Genomic DNA, 15,060 nt, shown 5'->3' on the forward strand with positions numbered 1-15,060 from the left:
ATCTGAGAAATACAACTAAAATACAAAGTTCAATTTTCATTATTTCTGTGCATACAATTTTCTTATTTTCATTTATCTTCAGTTTTCATATGAAAAAGATACTTTGGTATCTTAATTATTTGTAATGATTACAAATTTTCTGGATTATTTTCCGTTTCTTCAGTTTCTTTATTGTAATTTGCATTAAATATTAGTTTAACAAATTTTTTTTCTTTATATCCTTTTAAAATACTTGCTTGATGTTTTTCACTGCGTCTGTATCTATTTATAATATGTTTATCTGGGGATGTCTATGTATTAGAGAGATTTTAAGAATGTCCCGGATTGCTTATCTTGAAATCTGGCAACCCTAGTTACAAGATTTGACCCAGACAGACAAACAGACAAAAAAGCAAGCTAAATAATAGCGTATTATAAAGCATATGAGCTGCTCGGTGTGTGAAATAAAAAAAATCATCCCGTGGCGTTAAAATTTTGCGCCTAAAAGTATATTAATGTTGAAATTTTAGGTAAATTAGAGTCCAATATCCACCCGGTTTTATATGTTCATCCTTGACGCATTTGACGAAGTAGCTCCATACACAAGTCACTGGACCACTTTCGAATGGTTTTTGGTACCAATGGTTCACAACAAGGACCCAGCAGAATTACAATTTTTCCCAATTCAAGAATGGTTGCTGGAAAAAACTCGTTCCTCTGCTTTTAAGTAAAACCAAGGGCAGTGTGAGGGAGTAAATATCCTATGCAGTGATTCCTGAAATTGAGAGAGAGAGAGAGAGAGAGAGAGAGAGAGAGAGAGAGAGATGATATTTCGTTTAAATCAGCACTTGTTTGAAAAACGAATTAACTTTTTTATAACACAAGAATGACGTTCATAAGATGGCAGGAAGCACTGGTAGTTGGTAGGCGGTGACGATTTTGGTTTAATCGTACCGAAAACATCTGATGTCCATAAAGGTTGAAAATGAGCTTTGGTTACCAAAAGAAACATTACCTTGTAATCACTTAAGCTGTTTAATATTTGGTAAAAATTAATACACGATGAAAATTAATAAAATGTTTATATTTTATTTTTATTGAATATATACTTGCAAAGTAAACTACGGCAGAAAACTGTTAAAAGAAAAACCAACAAACGCAAGGCATTTCAAATATAACCTCAAGTTATGTTTTACTTGGCGCAATGCGGTGTCATTCATGATTCCGACCAAAATGTAAACAAAACGTTAGTAGAAAGGCCGCCAGTCATACTATCCGCTAGAAAGTTTGTGATAATGGACGACAGTGATGATGACCTCTGTTATTTTGGAACGCCATTGGAAGAACTTGATCCAGGTAATATTGTGAGAACTATGAGGCAGCCAGTTTATAATACTTAAGTCGGGCTAAATTAGTAAAGGCAGAGCTACCGCTGACTGTGGGAGAGTAGGCTAGACCAAGAGATATCTAGTTTTGCCTGTTCATTGAACGGTAGAACCAAGTAGTAAAATGTTAAAATTTCATTTTGAACTATTATATTGTTATTTACATGAAAATATAATTCCGACGGTCGTTTCTTTAGGAAGTTACCTAGCCAACCACACCTAGGCTAGCTTAACCTACCCAAGATTATCAAGGCCTTACCCTAGTGCATGTTATTAGTTTGAAAACACTCCATGAATTTGCCTTAGTCTGAATGAGAGTTATGAATGGGATAATGGGCCTTATATTCCACTCCTTTTGTGTTTTAGTCTACCTCACCCAACAACACTTCCCCATTTGCGGTTCCCTGAGTTTTAGTATATATTATGCTATCGAAGTTGATACAAAAGGAATATATCGTGAGAAAGGATGGCCGTTTAATGCAGCATATATTTACAAGTGAGTCCCAGAAAAGCGATGAGAGCGCGAAAGATTAAGGGAGACTGGATAAAGAAAATGTTCAGGGGAGCTGATGAAGATAACTTGCCTAACCAGGAAGGGGCCAGATTGGTTCCTTTGGTATCAGAACGTAACATGATGATGATGGTAACATAAGATTAAAAAGATTATGGAAATGAACTTATTTTATACGAATTTGTTAGTGTAATTAACGTCTGAGGCTCTCTCCCATTCACTTTTAACAGAAAAGATAAAAATCTGAAATATTTTTCTGTTTTTTTTTTTTTAACAAATTTCATCAAGTGAAACAAGTGAATTGGACTCTTGACATATGGCCTTTAAATCTAAGTAAATATTTAGGAATCTCCATTCCTATACCCCTAAACCAGTTACCTATTCTTGAGCCACATATCCCTCCGTTTTATACAGGAATTCTTTAAATAGAGAGGCGAATATCAACAGGTCACTTGCAATCAACGATTTGTATGTTTTTGTTTTCCTCAACTCTTGTTTTAATGTAGTTTGGATTCACTGAATCAGATAATTCTAAAACCTAAAAGAGATGCAACTGTCGCGAGATTTGATTTGGTTAAGATGGTCTGGTTCTCTAACATGGGCCCTTGCTCCTGAATTTGGCACAATTTTTCATACACGAATGAAGTAATAACAAAATTACTGTTGTCCTGTATGACTGAACAGCAATGAAAAATATAAACAATTAAAAAAAAACTGTTATTAAAATGCACTAAAAAGTAAAAAAATAATTTTTGAGACTTCAGGATTTTCCTTCAGTTATTCATGTCTGCAAAAAATAAAAGTGTTGGCGCCAAACATGGAAGGAAATGCTACAATAAATTTTTTTTCTTTTTGTAGCATTTCCTTCCATGCTTGGTGCCCACACTGTTTTTGTAAACATGATTAATGTAAGAAAATCCTGGTGTCTCAAAAAAATATTTTTTACTTTTTAGTGCATTTTAATAAAATTGTTGAAAAAAATATATCTTTTTTATTTTATAATTTTCAGTCTTGACAGAAATTGTAACCGTTTCATGATTGTAGCTAACGAAATTGAACGTGATATTCTATAATATCCTGTCGAGCCAAAGAAGGGCTTAAAAATCCGTAGAGTTATTAACTTATTCTACCGAGTCAAAGAAGGTATGAAAATCCGAAGAGTTATTAACTTCATACACATCCTGAGGTACTCTTTTCCTGCCCATTTCTTTGCTTTACTCTTGACTCGCAATAGGACCTCAACCATAGTGGGGTGTGTGCGATGCTGAAGATTGGCGCTAGAAGTCGAGGAAGAGCGACTTCTCTTTGCGAGGGGACTAAAAGGATGGGTATTTTTCAAATAGACACATATATTTGTTGTCTTGGAAATATCTCAGCTTTACTAACTGGGAGGAAGGTCTTTTATTTAAGACTTTCATTCAGCTTCCCCCAAGGTCTAATGAAGAGTTATGTTGGTGTTAACCTGCAATCTTTCGTGAGAGGTATACTGGATGTTTTTGGGTATTGGTTGTTCTGGCAAACTTGTTGCGGTTTTGGCCATAGGACAACCTTCTTTCTCAAGTTTAGTGGTGATGAACTTCAAGATTTTTATCCTCTTTCCTGACAAGAGAGTGCATGTTAAGTTGCTGTTTTTATATATGTAACTTACCAAGTAATTACATTGCTTATTGTTTCACTCAACGGCAGCTTAAAAACTTTGAAATTCGTGGTAGCGCTAGTGTCGGTGTAGGTGACCCACTCACTCAACAGCATGATTTGTTGTTTTTCTGCCAGCTCTGACAGTGGTTCAGTTGTGAGCAGTCAGCTTAAATTTTGGCTTTCATCACTTTTCCTTTTGAGGTTCTTCTTTGGGTTAAGTACTGGTAGCCTACAGCTTTTGTATTTACGTCAGGTTCTCTCTTAGGAAGACTGTTAATTTTTCAGTTTAGGATGCTTTTTCTTCAGTTTGACTTACGTTATAACTCGATTGTTGACTTCTTAGACTTAGCCTAGTATGTCTGAGTCTAGTGCGATTAGCCTACGCTATTGCAGCAAAGGCTGCAATACTAGGCTCACTAAAGAGAAATATGACTCTCACTCTATGTGCGTAGAATGTAGGGGACAAGAGTGTTCAGTTGATCAAACATGTGACGAATGTTCAGAGTGGGATGCTAGAAAATGGAAGGTTTTAGGGTCTCTTTAACAAAAATGAGACATAGACAGGAAATGTAAGGCAGCTGCTAGAGCCAAAAAACAGACAGTAGGTAGCAAGACTGTTGTTAGTTCTCCTGATGATGATATTCCAGCTTTACCTTTACCTGTTCCCGCTGTTCTCTGACTATTTAGCCTACTCCTTTACCCGGCTCCCTTGCTTCCGAACTTGATCCTCTTGCCAGCCTTGATTTGAAACTCATACATAATTTTGATGTCAAAATGGGGTTAATTGTGGATACTATGACCCAGTTGGGTGCTTCAGTGCATGTCCTTATGGACAAAGTGGAAAAAAGTGCTAGTGTTAGTGAAATGTCAGTGGAATGTCAGTGGAGGTGGTGGCTGCTTGTCACGCTGATGCTCCTAGGCAAAGGTCACTGGTATACTCCCCTACACCTGGGAGCAGTCTTACCGGAGGCCTAAAGGAGCTCGGTGGGGTCTGCCCAAGGGCAGTCATCGCCTCAGTCGGACCTGTTGCAACTTCCCAGGTCGCAGCAAAGGACAGCTGTTGGCAAGGCATCCAAACAGAAATGAGTAGGCTGTCCTCAAGTTCTGAGGCTTCCAGTCCCGAGAATAGGTGCTGCCAGTGCTTCAGTGATGAATTGCAGCCACTGAAAAGGCCTGTGGCGGACACGGTCCACTTCCCTCCAGTGCCTCACAAGAAATTTAGGGAGCCCCTGCAGCAGCCTTGTTGAAGTTTCTGGGATTCCCCAGAACACTTTACTCCAGTGCATGCTGTGCGTGAGGTCAAGCAATCATCTGACCCAAGATGCTTCTCGTCATCTCACAAGCGCCCAGTAGCGCCTGAGCTCCCAAGAGCAACTGATCTCCCAGCAAAGCCCGGACGCTCAGTAGTTCCCAAGTGCCCATTACCACCCGTTAGTGCCCGAGCGCCCATTAGCACCCATTTCTCCCGTTACACCTGAGTGCCCATCATCTCACAAGTGCCCTTCAGTTCCCGAGGCCCTTCAGTATCTGAGTGCCTTTCAGTGCCCAAGAATCCATCACAGACGCCTTCTGCAGACACAACAGACCCATCACTAGCTCCCACTCAGCGTCAGCTGGTGGACATCTTAAATTTGCTCAAGAGAGAGCCTTCTCTTCAGCCCAGGCCCCTCAAGATTTGCTTCTATTCCCCGTTTCGTCAGAGGATGAAGGTAGAGTTGGTGAAGTAGATCAGGTCTCCCCTCTGACATAGTATGCAGCTTTATTGATATACTTCCTGCAGAACTTTCTGGGATTCTTCTCGCCTCCAGCCCTGACCTCCCCAGCTTCGACATTTTTCATCAGTGACAAGCCTTCTGACTCCTCCAAGTTACCGAAGATGGTGCTTTCATCTTCAGCTAGGAAAGCTCTCAGTGATCTGCACGGCTGGCTCTTGGAGAAGAGAGAGCAGGGGAAGTTTTCCTTCAGCTGTCCTTCTCCTCATCTTGTGCGATGGAGGAATTCTTCGTACGGGATCGGAGAAGCTCCCTCACTGGGAGTGGCTGCCTCCTCCCAGGGTGCTTCTCAGGACTTACTGACTTGTCTAGGAGGTCAGCCTTCGCCCTCCGCTAAGGTGATGTTCTCCCCTACAGAACTCGACCACCTTTTGAAGAACTTGTTCAGGATTTTTGAAGTTTTAAGCTTTTTAGACTGGTCGGTGGGGGCTTTAGCCCGCAAGATTTAGTATTGCTCTTCACTCGCTGAGGAAGTCGCATTGGATTGGCTGAATGTCCTGTTGTGCACAGATAGGGCCATCAGAGATGGCTCTCAAGAGTTAGCCTCTCTCTATGCAATGGGAGTTTTGAAGGAGAGCTCTGGTGCTCGTTTACTACAAAGAGTGTCAAAGCTTCTCAGAAGTCAGCCCTATTGTATTTTCCTCTCGATCGCCAGCATTTCCCTCAGTTTCTTTGGAACTTCAGAAGAAAAGTACACAGGACCTTTTAGCTCGCTCGTCTAGACATCCCAGGGAGTCTCCATCGACAAGTACCAGGACCCATTCTCCACTTCAGCTTCTGCCTTTTCAAGGTGGCAGACCCAGAGCCCAGTCTAGGCCTAGGACGAAGCTGCACTTTTTGTCCTGACCTTTTAAGAAGCCCTCTTCCAAGCCTGCTGCTCAGAAGTGAGGATCCTTTCCTCCATGCGCCAGTAGGAGCCAGGCTCCTCCATTACTGGGAGAGGCAGAGCACAAGAGGAGCACAGGAGTGGATTGTGTCAGTGCTGAAACAGGGCTACTCCATCCCATTCAGGGAGAAGCCCCCGTCAGTCAACACACCTATCACGTCGACCGCCTTCTTGGTAGGATCTGAGAAGTATTAGGCCCTCTCCCATGAAGACAGCCATCGAGAAAGTTGAAGAAATCCAGTTGGACGGTTTTTACAATTGTTTCTTCGTAGTCCCCAAGGCATCGGAGGTTGGGGGTGGGGGGGGGTGGTTGGAGGCCAGTACTGGATGTAAGCACCTTGAATTTTTTGTTGAAAAGACAAAATTCAAGATGGAAACAAGTTATTCTGTCATGACATCCATCTTCTAAGACATCTGTAACAGACATTGCAGAATTTCTCCTGTACTTGAGGACATCTAGGGGCCTGTCCTCCTCTACGAACAGAGGATACAGGGCTCTGCTGAGTTCAGTGTTTCAGCACAGAAGTATGGATCTCTCTGCTAATCAAGACCTGTCCGATCTCATAAAATCCTTCAATACCTCCAAATCTGGACGTAGTTTTGAAGTGGCTCTATGGATCCTGCTTCAAGCATCTTCGTTCTGCTTCGTTACGAGATATTACCAGGAAGACCCTCTTTCTTGTGACATTAGCGACTGCCAAAAGGGTCAGTGAAGTGCATGCTCCTGACAAGAGAGTGGGATTTTCCCAAGGTGATGCCATATGTTCCTTCACCGTGGGCTTTTTAGCAAAGAATGAAGACCCAACCAAGCCCTGGCCTTGTTCCTTCACTATTAAAAGCCTGATGGAAATACTAGGCCCAGATGAGGAGGAGAGAGATCTGTGCCCAGTGAGAGCACTGAGGTACTACTTGCACAGAACGGAAAAGATTCGAGGTCCTACAAGTAATTTGTGGTGCTCGGTTAGGAATCCGTCTCATGCCCTATCAAAGAATGGCTTGTCTTTCTTCTTAAAGGATCTGATCTCTGAGGCCAATTCTCAGGTTGGAGAAGAGGCTTTAACATCCATCAAAGCTAAAGCTCATGAGATCAGAGCTGTCTCCACGTCTTTAGCATTCAGGCACAACCTGTCTCTATCATCAACTCTTCAAGCGACTTACAGGAGGTGCAAGTCTATCTTCGCAACCCATTATCTCCGTGATGTGGAAACTACTTTTGAAAACTGTAGTACTTTAGGGCCGTTATCCTTGGCTGGCATGGTGTTGGGGGAGGAAGCATAGGGATCCTTTCTTCCTTCCTTTTTTCTTCACCTTGAACTTGGGTGTTGAGTCATGAGGGGAGCCTGGGGGTACTGTGTACCTGGAGACCCACCAGTCTTAGTTTTAATGGTGGGGTGGTGTTCATTGATTCTGGTCATTTGGTTGGTCAGTATGTGCCCCGGGCATGGGCAACTGGCTTCTTGTATACTTTGTTAGTCACCGGGTTCATCTCTTGCTGCAAAGTACCCACTGATGTAGAGGTGCGTCTGGCCAACTCGCCACATTCTTCATGGTTAAGATGAGCGCCGACCAGAGGCAGTATCTACCTGCAGCAGCTCTCTCACCAGGTAAGGAACGACAAGCATTGTACCAATGCTTATTTTGCTATCCTCCGACTCATTATCATCCATTATGTTTTGCAGTAGTTAATCCATAACTCCCATCTCTGTACCAGTTTGGGATTCAGCAAGTTACATACATAAAAATGACATTTTGTTCATGAGACTTACCTGTCAGATATATATATAGCTGTATTCTCTGATAGTCCGACAGAATTTCAAAACTTACGACACACGCAGTGGGGAGATCAGGTGGTTAGTACCCATTCCTGCCGCTGGGAGGCGGTATCAGGAACCATTCCCATTTTCTATTCAGATTTTCTCTGTCGCTGGACTGTCAACACCTGTTTTCAGTACCTCCGTCTTTGGATTTCGTAAACTGGTTGTCACTTGAGTATTTGTTTGACTTTTGGTTTTTTGACTTGGACTTGTGGCTAGGCATACGCTTTTGTGGACTGTTTTGATTTTGCTTTTGTTTTTTGCTTGAATTAAGATGTCTGAATCTAGTTCTGCTAGTTATAGAGTTTGCTGTGTGAAGACTGTAAGGTGAGGCTACCGAAAAGTTTCGGTAGATCCTCACACTGTATGCTCGAGGTGTAGGGGGTTGTTTGTTTGTTTAATGATCGATGCAAGGAGTGTGAGTCTTTGCCTGATGCTAGTTGGAGGACTTATGATTCCTATGTGAGGAAGTTAGAGCGTGATAGGATCAGGAGGTCTTCCTCCAGGAGTGTATCTGTGAGTGGAGTCAGGGTAGTGTTTTTTCACCTGTTAACCCTCCCAGTAGTAAACGTAGCTATTCCTAACCCCCTGAGGTTGTGTCTGCAGAAGGAGATGCCCTGTCTGTTATTATGTCTTCCATTCGTAACCTGGAACCTAAAATGCTGCTCTTCAAAGTGCTGTGAAGTGCAGTGATAGTGTTTGTGCCCTAGTGCTGTGGAGGGGGCGTCAGATCGGCCCTATAATGCCTCTAGGCCTGGACCTCTGCCGGACTCCCAGGACTCAGGGAGGGGCAAGTCGAAAGCCGCAAGAGGGTTACGCGGGCCCCCACCGATCTGGCGTCCCTTCGGCAGGTCCTGATGACGCTACCCAGGCTGCCAGGGATTGTGCACGGCACGAATCCTGAAGATTGCTTCTTGTCTCTCCGACATCTTCCTCCCCGCGTCAGGGTGGAGCTCTCGGTTGGTCTCTCGACCTTTGAAGAGAAGCTTTAGAGAAGGGGACGCTTCACGTCCTCTTCTCGTGGCGCTTTGCTCTTCTCCCAGAGAGTTTTGACGCCTCCCGCCGCAGAAGAGGACCAGGTGTTCATCGACGATGACACTTTTGAGCGCCCGGTCGCTCCAGGGAGAGAGCTGTTGCTTCTTCCTGTGAGAAGGAAGAATCGCCCCTCGCCCCTCGTTCTCACAGAATCAGCCCTTCTCCTGAGAAGGAGACTTCTCCCAACCGGAAGCTTTTGCCAGGTTTGCAGCGGCAGTTGGCTTTGTTAATGGCCCAGAAGGAGACAGATCTGCCTGTTAAGCCGGAAGGATTTCACCCGACTTCCGATCAAGAGGTCCAAACCGCCCCCTCTCTCCTTCTCTTCGTCTTAGTGGCTTCCTCATCGGATCTTCGCCTCTAGAAGTCCTTTGGCTCAGCGCTTGACTCTGGTCTCAGCAGGGATCGCTAATTCCCTCTTGCTGACGCTTTCCATGCTGCTAGGCTTGACGCCCACCTTCTGGCGCTGACTGCTTTTTCTCGCCATGACACTTCATGCTGCTAAGCATGACGCCTCCTCATGCTGCTCGGCAAGACGCTCCTTGCTGCTCGCCTCGACGCCAGGGCCGCAGCTTGACGACAGGACGCCAGACGCTTCAAGACGCTTCTTGCTTCCATTTTCGCTCGTGATGGTTCTTCTCTCGGACTTCTTCCAAGAGAAGTCCTTCTTTTACCAAGCAGTTGGACTGCAAGGCTTAGACCTCCCGGAGTTTCTCCAATCTTTTGGTTGCTCCGTTGAAGAAGGGGAGCTGTCAAGGATCGAACCTGCAGTTGAGGAACAGTCCCCTGACTTCATCAGCTTCTTCCGATTACCAGGTCTTGACATGTTTGCTGAAGGACTTGTTTTTTGGGACAAGTTTCAACCCTCTGCTCAACCTTCGCCCTCCTCCTTTGCAGTTAACCTCATCAAAGTCACAGAAGACTTCAGGTTTTGTGAAGATGAAGACGTCTCTCTCTCTATGAAGAGGGCCTTTAAGAAAGTTCAGGAGTGGATGGACTCCAGGAAGGCTCAGTACAAGACTTCTTTCGCCCTGCCTCCCTCAAGATTGTCCGTGGGGAAAGCAGGATTTGGTATGAGACGGGAGAGGATTTTGGTGGAGAGTTCCTTCCTCTTCCCAAGGGGACTTCTTCCAGCCTTGTGGACGCTCCCCAGGAGGTCTCTCCTTTTCAGCGAAAGGTGTCCTGGACGTTGTCTGAAACTGATCACCATCTGAAAGGTCTCTTCAGAACAATGGAAGTTTTCAACTTTCTGGACTGGTGTCTGGGAGTCCTGGACTTGCAGGCTCAAGCCCTGACTCCATTAGTCTGGGAGACTTATTCAGCGTCCTAGCTTGCATGGACAAGGCTGTCAGGGATGGCTCCAAAGAGCTGGCTGCCCACTTCTGCACGGGGTTTTTAAAGAAGAGAGCCTTATACTGCAACTTCACCGCCGTGTTTTGAAGTCGGTCTCTCCTTCACAGAGGGCAGAGTTGTTGTTCACCCCTGTCTAGCCATCTTTTCCCAGTCCTTGTTAAGGATACTGCCACCACTTTGCAAGAGAAGACTACTCAAGACCTCCTGGCCCAGTCTTCTAGACGTCCAGCAGTCCCTTCGACTTCTTCCCTTGGGCAGGCTTCCAAGATACAAAGCCCTTTCGTGGGGAGCTTCTTGAGATCGCTCTCTCGAGGAAGAGGTCTCTCCAGAGGTAGAGCCCCTTCCAAACCTAGGGGCAAGAAGTGACTCTGTTCACCTCCAGACACCTGTTGGAGCCAGGCTTCTTTCTTTTGCAAGAGCCTGGAGAGAGAGAGGGGCGGACAACTGGTCCCTCCAAGTCATCGAGAAAGGATACAAGATCCCATTCCTGTCTTACCTCCGTTGTCACGAAGCCCAGAGATCTGTCGCCCTCCTATCAGCAGGAGAAGCAGCAGATTCTGACCTGCTCGAGCAGATGCTCGAGAAGAGAGCTGTGGAACAGGTCTCAGATTTACAATCCCCGGGCTTTTACAACAGTTTGTTCCTGGTCCCAAAACAGTCAGGAGGATGGAGACCAGTCCTGGACGTCAGCAGGTTGAACCATTTGTCGTGAAAGAAAAGTTCAAAATGGAGTCGTCCCAGTCGGTTATAGGAGCCCTTAAGACCAGACGATTGGATGGTTTCTTTGGATCTCCAGGACGCCTACTTTCACGTCCCTATACATCCTCTATCAAGGAAGTATCTGAGGTTTGTCCTGGGGGACAGGTATATCAATTCAGGGCTCTCTTTGCTTCGGGCCAAACACAGCCCCTATGGTCTTCACGGTGTTAATGAGGAATGTGGCGAGATGGCTTCACCTGCAGGGATAAGAGTCTCGCTTTATTTGGACGACTGGCTCATCTCGAAAACCTCGTCGATGTCGAGATGTCTGGAGGACCTTCACACGACGTTGATTTGACGAAAGTCCCTAGGACTTCTGGTGAATTTCGAAAAGTCCCATCTGACCCCCTCTCAGTCCATCGTTTATCTGGGGATTCAGATGGATTCAGTGGCTTTTCGAGCTTTTCCGTCCCAAAAAAGACAGCAACAGTGCTTAGACAAAGTTTCAGCCTTCCTGGGGAAAGAAACATGCTCGGTGAGGGAATGGATGAGTCTGCTGGGGACCATTTCATCGCTGGAGAAGTTTGTTTCCCTGGGGAGACTGCATCTCAGACCACTTCAGTTCTTTCTTGCAGAGAACTGGCAAACAAGGAGGATCTGGAAGAGGAATCTGAAGATTTCTTCCAAAGGTGAAGGATCACCTGAGGTGGTGGCTCGATCCCTCAAAGTTGGCAGAAGGGGTTTTCTCTCAACCTTCAGAACCCCGACCTAGTGTTGTTTTCCGACGCGTCCACATCGGGATGGGGAGCAACACTAGGGGAAGAAGAAGTGTCGGGCACCTGGAGAGGGGAACAGGTGTCCTGGCACATCAATCTCAAAGAATTGGGGGCGATTCAGATGGCTCTCTACTTTTCTTCGAGGGACGAGTCACAAACCGAGTAGTCCAGATCAACTCGGACAACACCACGGCCCTGGCATACCTAAAGAAACAGAGGAACTCACTCGGTCCCTGTTCGCCTTAGCAAAGGACATCCTGCTGTGGGCACAGGCCCAGAATATTACGATCCTCACGAGGTTTGTTGCAGGTGTGGAGAACGTCCGTGCGGATCTTCTAAGTCGGCAACAACAACTGCTGCCGACCGAATGGACCCTGCACCAAGAGGTTTGTCAGGGACTGTGGAGGCTATGGGGACGTCCCTTGGTGGATCTCTTCACGACTTCCAAGAACAAGAGGCTTCCTCTTTACTGCTCCCCTGTACTCGATCCAGGAGCATTTCAGTAGATGCTCTTCTCTGGGATTGGATGGGGATGGATGTTTATGCCTTTCCCCGTTCAAAATCCTCGGGAGAAGTCATCAGGAAGTTTGCGTAGCCTCGGAAGGGGCGAGGATGACGTTTGATCGCCCATTTTGGCCTTCGAGGGGAGTGGTTCACAGAGGTCTTGTCCTTCCTGGTGGACTTCCCAAGAACACTGCCCATGAGAGTCGATCTGCTCAGACAGCCCCACTTCGAGAGGTACCACAAAAACCTCCCGCTCTGAGTCTGACTGCATTCAGACTATCGAGAAGCTGGCCAGAGCGAGAGGTTTTTCAAGATCAGTGGCAGAGCTATTGCCAGAGCCAGAAGATTCTCTTCAGTAATTTGTACCAATCGAAGTGGACCTTGTTCAGGAGATGGTGTAGGAAGAAGGGCATTTCCTCTTCCCACGACCTCTGTGAGTTAGATATCCGACTTCCTCTTGTTTCTGAGGAGTGAAGTCAAACTAGCAGTCCCGACTATCAAGGGATATAGGAGTATGCTATCAGCTGTTTTTAGGCATAGAAACCTGGACCTGACTAACAACAAAGACCTTCACGATCTATTAAAGTCATTCGAAACCACAAAGGTGCCTCAGCAAAGGACTCCCTCTTGGAACTTAGATGTGGTGTTACGGTTCCTGATGTCCAGTCCTTTGAGCCTCTCCATTCTGCATCTCATTGAGGAACATTACTAGAAAGGCTATTTTCCTAACCGCTCTAGCGACTGCGAAGAGGGTTAGCGAACTTCAAGCCTTCAGTAAGCATATAGGCTTAAAGGGCATAATGCAGTTTGTACTTTGTCCTACTTTTTTAGCAAAAAACGAGAACCCGTCTAACCCTTGGCCCAAGAGCTTTGAAATTAAAGGTATGGCTGAGATTCTGGGTCAAGAGCCAGAGAGAGTCCTGTGCCCTGTCAGGGCTCTCAAGTCTACTTTACAAAACGAAGGAAAGTCGAGGCCCCTCGGATAATCTATGGTGTTCTGTGAAGAGACCGGACTTACCTATGTCGAAGAATGCACTGGCATTCTTCCTGAGGAACACGATTAGAGAAGCCCATTTATGCTGTCAAGACACTGATTTTAAACTTGTTGAAAGTGAATGCTCACGAGGTGAGGGCGGTTGCAACTTCAGTGGCTTTTCAGAAGAATATGACACTCAGTAACATTCTCAGTGCCACATTTTGGCGTAAGCAACTCTGTGTTTGCCTCACACTACCTGAGAGATGTTAAGGCGAGCATACGAGAACTGCTGCTCGCTAGGACCATACATTGTTGCATCATACAATCCTGGGGGCAGGGAGTGACACACATCCTATCCTATAGAAAATGGTTAGTGTGTTTTTTGTTGGTTTATTTTTGTTGGGTCGACTGCCAGAGGCAGACTTCCCACTCTTTAGGTTTAGTTTTGCTATCCTAACTTAGTTAGGCTTGGTCAGGTGGTTGTTTTTACTCGTTTGCCCTCATTGTATGGTCAATATGGTCTAGTCACATTGTGGTCACGCCCCGTTGACAGATCATCTAGAACTCACCAGCTATACAGGTCACTATCTTGCTGGAGACTCTAGTAAAGCAGAAGCGACTTGGGTGACAGTAATCACGAAGTCAGCTATGCTAACAGGTAAGGAACCAAGGTGACAATCACCTACATGTATTATGTTTTTCCTAAATCCTATTCTGTCTGTACCCACCTCCAATGGTGGTATTCAGCTATATATATATCGGACAGGTAAGTCTCATGAACAAAATGATATTTTAATGATAAAATAAAGTTTGTTCATACTTACCTGGCAGATATATATATTCATAGTGCCCACCCACCTCCCCTCAGGAGACAGTGGCACTAGAAAATCTGAATAGAAAATGGGAATGGTTCCTGATACCCGCCTCCCAGCAGCGGGAATGGGTACTAACCACCTGATCTCCCACTGCGTGTGTCGTAAGTTTTGAAATTCTGTCGGACTATCAGAGAATACAGCTATATATATATCTGCCAGGTAAGTATGAACAAACTTTATTTTATCATTAAAATATCATTTTTATGATAAAATAAAGTTTTATATACACATACCAAGTAATTATGAATCAAGTACCCAGCTATCTGGCCTCTCAGCAGTTCCTCTGCTTTGTGTGCAGAGGGACTGACTGTATACCAGTTCAAAGTTCTGTGCTTTGGACTAGCAATGGCCCTACAATGTTGACCTAGGTTTTCACCTTGCATTTGGTTTTGGTTTTGGTCCTCTCGAGGGACATACACGTGCTGTGTTACCTGGATGATTGGTTGGTCCTGTTGTCTTCATAGGTAAGAGACCACCGTCTCTCCTTTCACCTTGAGTTGGAGGTCATGGTAAATTGGGAGAAAATGGATCTCATTCCAAGCAGCAGACAAAGTATCTGGGCATGCCCATAGATTTGGCAGTCAGTGAAAACCTTCCCAATAGACTCTCATGTGAGCAAGTTCACAGAGGTTATGGTACAATTCCTGGCCGAGCAGGAACAACTAGCTCAGGTTTGACATGTGGTCCTTGATCATCTGTTGTACCTGGAAGAGCTTGTGCCTGTTACCTACACTAAAACAGTATGAGCGCTAGTGTGAAATTTTAAAACCTAGGCCTCCATGAAAAGTAGGAACTAATAATGATGTAATTACTTGGTAAGTATATATAAACTTTATTATAAAAATGTCATTTTGGCAAGA

General features: G+C 45.1%; 2 protein-coding genes across 3 annotated transcripts in view; one reads left to right on the forward strand and one right to left on the reverse strand.

Moving 5' to 3' along the window:
- Pat1 (Protein interacting with APP tail-1) overlaps positions 1–15,060 on the reverse strand; it is a 362,655-nt gene that overhangs the window by 153,692 nt on the left and 193,903 nt on the right. The window lies entirely within an intron of this gene.
- The window catches only part of LOC136856677 (G patch domain-containing protein 1-like), an 84,485-nt gene continuing 70,613 nt past the window's right edge, over positions 1,189–15,060 (forward strand). Inside the window, exon 1 of the mRNA XM_067134736.1 lies at positions 1,189–1,335. Within this exon, the coding sequence (XP_066990837.1) occupies positions 1,275–1,335 (61 nt within the window). The 5' untranslated portion in view covers positions 1,189–1,274. The remainder of the gene's footprint in view (positions 1,336–15,060) is intronic.

This window comes from Macrobrachium rosenbergii, chromosome 36 (genome assembly GCF_040412425.1).
Source record: "Macrobrachium rosenbergii isolate ZJJX-2024 chromosome 36, ASM4041242v1, whole genome shotgun sequence".
NCBI classification, from domain to species: Eukaryota; Metazoa; Arthropoda; class Malacostraca; order Decapoda; family Palaemonidae; genus Macrobrachium; species Macrobrachium rosenbergii.